Genomic DNA, 5,468 nt, shown 5'->3' on the forward strand with positions numbered 1-5,468 from the left:
GACCATACCTAGGAGGGGTCTGACTAGCGAATTCTACATAAGAATCAAACCTAAAAAACTGTTGAGGAGAGTGAAATGCTTGATCCTTTCATTAGGAGTTTGATCAATCATTCTTGAGGGACCACTTACATTCTTTTTCCCTTTTGGGGCCATTGTATGTTACCTAACCATTTAATTTTTTTAAACTTTTCTTTCCTTTCTGTGCTTTATTTATTTTTGAGCTTGTTGCATGTTTTGGCATTGCAATAGCACTTAGCCTTCTTTATTAGCTTAGAAAGCTAGGGTCTCTAACAAATTTTTGACAGTGAAAAGCTGAAATTAGAGGGAGTTAACTATACATCAACTCAAGAAGCTTAACTCCTTGCTCCAAGTTTTGCATTTCCAATGCCTCAAAATTGAAGTTCTTGAATCCCTCAGAGATTTTCTAGGCTTCTATTGAATCTCCACGAGTCTTAGGAAACTTATTTCTTATATGTCTACTACTTTTATAGTAACCCATAGTTGAACACTAAAGTCTTTGAAGGTGGAGATGGGGCTTGCTTTCAATCTTGAATACTAGTTTTGTGCGGAATTCTCTAGAGTGTCAACGAAGGCTCAATAGCATTTGAAGCCCTTTGGAGGACCATAATGGCGTAGAAGGTCTCCCAATTAATCATTGGATTTGTTATGCCATTTTATGATTAGTCATGCAAAACAATTTTTATTTTCTATTTGTTTGAATAATTACAAAAATGCCACTTGTTTCTTTATCTTTTCAATGTTTACATAGAAAAGTTAGAAAATAGTAAATTAAAATTTCGTATTCTAGCTTTTCTATATAAATATTAGAAACCAGAATATAAGGTTATAGTTTCTTTTTATAGTTTTTTTTGAAAAAAATAAAATAAAATCGTTTTAGAAGCATGTCCTTAAGTTCTTTTGTGATTTATGTATGAGTACAATTGGGGCTTTGAGATATAAAAGTTTTATGTTGTGTAATGTCCTCATTTCTACTCTTTTGGTTCAAATTAATAGATGAATTTAAAATAAATTTTACTTTGATTCTTTCTCGCCATCTTTTCTTTTCTATTTTTTTTTTGATAAAAGAGGGCTGCACTTTCTTTTTTAATTTTATTAATAACCTACACTTATAATGAAAGAATACTGTATAAATAAGAGGACATTTAAAACTTACATAATAACCAAATAAAAAACACCCATGCATCAAACAGTGAAGATAATTTATCCAAGCCCCCACATGCTTAACTACTTCCAACTGCGCACATGAATAGAAACGAGGTAGAGTAAGCCAAAAGTAGCGAGAAGGGGATGGTGATGGATGAAGCACCACACACCCAAAGGACAAGCGGCCCTACAAACATGGCAATATCTGAATGCCTCCAAATATCACCAGGGACTGGGACTCATCATTTCTGACAAGTCAACCCACGGCAACAAGGTACGGGCGTCGTTGACCTTCAAAAACTCATGACTCCCATATTCTCAAATTATACATGCAATCAATTCATCTCATCTTAATCAAACAAACACCAATGCAGAACTTGTCTGCAGAGACTACAGAGAGAGAGAGAGAGAGAGAGAGAGAGAGAGAGAGAGAGAGACGCACATGGGTTCATATTAATGAAACTTCAGCAATCCAGAATAACAAGTGTTCGTTCTTTTGCAAAGGAAATTAACCAAAAGGAAAAAGGTGCCAGAAAATCCAAGTGGGGATATCTGCCGAAGCAATTTGAAATTAAAGCTTTTCTTTTTTCAAACTACATAACATCCATCATATGTTGCTGCTTGCATGTATAAAACTGAATATCTGCTGAACCGAGCTAGCTATATCTTCTGCGGTGAACCTTGATTCTCCAGCAACCTATATATAAACCAAATATGTTATATGCATAAGCCTCAACAATACATATATATATATACACACAGACACACACTGACACACACACACGTAGAGCTGCTTCAAGATTATTGAATGATTTCCAAGAAATATATATAAAGATTAAAGGCAGAGGCACACCTTGACATTGAAAGAATAGAGTACGGTTTGCTCAATGGTAGTGATATTGGTGTGAAGAATATTGAGCTGCAAATCTTCCAAGGCAGCTATAGTCTTTATAAGCTGTCCGGGCCTCCTCCTGGACAGGATCTTGATCGTGGCATCAAACCCTAAGAGCTTTACTTCGACGTCAGCCAAGCACGATTTGCTCTCTGCCGTCTCCTCACAAAGCCCGGTTTCGTAGTTGACAAGTTTCATTTGATCGTTAGGAAGCGGTAGAGGAGGAAAGAATGGTGGCTGAGGGCTTTGAACTGCAAGAGACGAATCCCCTATCTGTCGCTGAGCTTCCCCCAAGAGTCTTCGCCGCTTCTGTGATTCCAAGCATTGGAGAAGTTGCTCCAATTCTCTCACAAACTCTATTGCTCCGCCAATAATGGAGGCTTGATCTCCCTGCGTTTAATTTAAACCCATAAAAGCAAAAAAAAAAATCAAATTAATCAATTTAATTTTCGATTCCCACATGAAAAACGTTATCACATCATGTAATATAGATTTAGAACAAATAAAGTGTAATTATTTGTAATTCTATTCTCCTTGGTTGAAATGATGCAAAGTTTGATGTACCCTTTGTACATATGAGCCCGGCATGAGAGACCTCAAGACTCGAAGATGCTCGTTCATTTGCTTCCTTCGATTTCTTTCGACTGCGATGTGAGTCATGCGCTGACTCTCAACTTCCTCACTAGTCTTGATGGTTCTGGGCCTTTTCCTCTTGTTCTTTACCTCTGTTGTGGGGCTCTTTTGAAGACTTTCGCCGAGAAAATGGAGCTGCACCGGGGTAGTATTTTCTTCGGCATCCTCTCCTCCTCCGTCTCCTTCTGCAGCTCTTGTTTCGCTCTCTATGCTTACTCCCTTAAGCCGGTTTTCATTTTCTTCAACAAGGGATTGAGGAACCACCAGAGGTTCATCCTCCAACTTATCATTCAGAACCGGGAACTTAAGAAAGTAGACCGGATCGATCCCAGTGTCTTCCTCAGAGACCTTGGTTTGGTTCAATGCTAATTTGGGGCCAAAATCTGCGAATTGCATCACGTCTGCGAAGCTCAACCTATCGAGTGAACTTGAACTGCAAAACCCAGTTGTTATTTGCTGCTGCTGAGGATTATTACTTGAAGTTTCACCAGTTGGTGGCCTCATGAGATGCTGCTGCTCCTGCTGCTGATGCTCTAAAGAATAATCTACCCCGCTAAAAGTGGCAGGCAGGGCTGCCTGTAATAATAATAATAATTCAGGTTTAGAGTAAAGCAACATGGAGACGATGAAAAGATATAGCAACAAAAAAAGCAAACAGAGGATGATAGAAAAGCTATCTGTACCGAGTAGTTATCTTCCTTCTCCATTACTATATATGTGCTACAGCTTCGTCGAAAACCCTAGGCGAGCTCACTTCATGTAAAGACAAACCCTAGTCAAGAAATTTCACAGCTTGGGACCCATCTGATGAAACGGTGACAATTTCCAATAAACTCACGGCTTGTAAATTGAGATATATAGCGCGCGCGCTTTGCTTAAAAAAATCTAAGAAATATATTATTTTAAAGGTGAAAAATAAAAATAAAAATACAACAGCGAAGGATGACGAGCAAAAAAATTGAACAACAAACGTAACAAGGAGATATCTACAAAGGGATCTGAGCTAGAGAAAATGAGTTTAACATCAGCGAAAATCAGATGGGATTTTTGGTGCGAGGAACAGAACGAAAAAGCATTTTGTGCAGCCGTATAGAAACTGATATTGTCTGAAAATCTTAGATTGGGTGGTGTAGGTGTTGCTATATAATGGGCCATGGTCGCCTGCTTGAACTGGTTTTTACTGAGAGAGAGAGAGAGAGAGAGAGAGAGAGAGAGATAGAGGAGCCTGTGGATTAATGTGCACCTCACAATTTTACTTCACTTCGTGATCGACCACCTGCTTTTATTTATGTGCGTCACAGGACAACACCGCTCTCCTCTTGCTTTACCACCTCTTTTCATGACCCTTATTTAATTAAACGTTGAAGCTTTCCTGGTTTGAACTTCGAACTTTGAATGTCAGATTATATATTAGTCATTATCATTTTGGTTTCAACTTAATCCGTTTCACCCCAGCCAAATGTCCGCACGCGTACTTGCTCATACCATTCCACATTCGAGGATGTAGGATGGAGGGTGGAGAGTAAAACTTTAGTAGTTAGAAGCATCGGATGAATGACATAATATAGTTTTGCCCTAAGTATAAAGTCTATATGACTGGGGCGCTTGATTTGGGTGCAAAGTGTCATGATTCCACATATTGGAGGGAGGGGGTAGGGATGTATAAATGGAGATATTGACCATATAAGGATAGATTAGGCTTCACCTTCAATGTTTTATATGAGATGAAATAAGATATAATATTAATACTTAGTGCCAATGGGTCATTGCATAATACCGCACTCAAATTGATTCAGGTCCCTCAAAAAGGCGTGAGCTACTTAGATAGAGGATTGTTTGAAACTATATATCAATGCGTTAATTTAGAAAAAAACAGTAATATTGTGTTTGGGAGTATGAATTTCAGATGTTAAATTTGGATTTGAGTGGATTTAGATAAATTTTAATACAACTTTATATTATATTTTATCCAAATCCAATACAAATTCAAATTCAAATCCAAAACGTCTTCAAACATAGGGTAATTGTGTTGATAGAGTGTTGGATAAGATAAGTTTCAAAAGTTAAAAGTACTATGTGTGTGTGTGTGTGTGTGTGTTTAAATAAGTTCAAAATATAATGCTACTTATAGAATTAGAATAAGTAGTGTTTTGTAAATATGTTTATAATAAAATAATGTTTCAATAAATAATTCATATATTATAATAGATAGTAAAATAATATATGACTGTTATATATGTTTACAATAATATTAAAATAAAAATAAAAATTTTCAATAACATTTTATAATTGATACAATTCATCATCATTATTTTCTAATTAATAATGGTAAATTAGCAAGTCATGTTAGTAATAATTTACTATTTAATTAACACCATTAATATTTCAATATTACTTTAATTTTAACAGTTCATCATTAGATTTTTTTAAAGGAAGAATTAAGCACTTCAATTAAATTGTTGGGAACTGGCAATTTAGAACAACAACAAATAGCAACTAACAGAGAAAAATAAGACAAGAATTTGAAACTCTTCTACCGTGAACAAGTTAAGATAACATCATTAATAGCTTATTTGGTAGTTAAATCTGGATAAATTATGTGTTCCTTCAAAAATAAAATATTTTCTAACTTTCCAATATTGATAGATTGTTGTTGCTCAAGTCATTTTAACTACTATTTCCAGCTTAGAATTTCCCATAATGGAGAGGCCTATTCAAATTCTCTTCCCAACTTAACAAAGCCCCTTGCAATGAAGCTTTTGATTTGCAATTTCATAAA

General features: G+C 35.9%; 1 protein-coding gene across 1 annotated transcript; it reads right to left on the bottom strand.

The window, feature by feature from the left end:
• Positions 1 to 1,595: 1,595 nt before the first annotated feature.
• On the bottom strand, positions 1,596 to 3,837 carry LOC131152341 (transcription factor FAMA). The gene is made up of 4 exons (XM_058104175.1): positions 3,373 to 3,837; positions 2,621 to 3,265; positions 2,018 to 2,446; positions 1,596 to 1,861 (listed from the first exon to the last, which is right to left on the bottom strand). Exons 1-4 carry the CDS (start codon positions 3,394 to 3,396, stop codon positions 1,772 to 1,774), a joined length of 1,188 nt encoding a protein of 395 aa, XP_057960158.1. The 5' UTR covers positions 3,397 to 3,837; the 3' UTR covers positions 1,596 to 1,771.
• Positions 3,838 to 5,468: the final 1,631 nt, after the last annotated feature.

The sequence above is a fragment of the Malania oleifera genome, chromosome 3 (genome assembly GCF_029873635.1).
Source record: "Malania oleifera isolate guangnan ecotype guangnan chromosome 3, ASM2987363v1, whole genome shotgun sequence".
NCBI lineage: Eukaryota > Viridiplantae > Streptophyta > Magnoliopsida > Santalales > Ximeniaceae > Malania > Malania oleifera.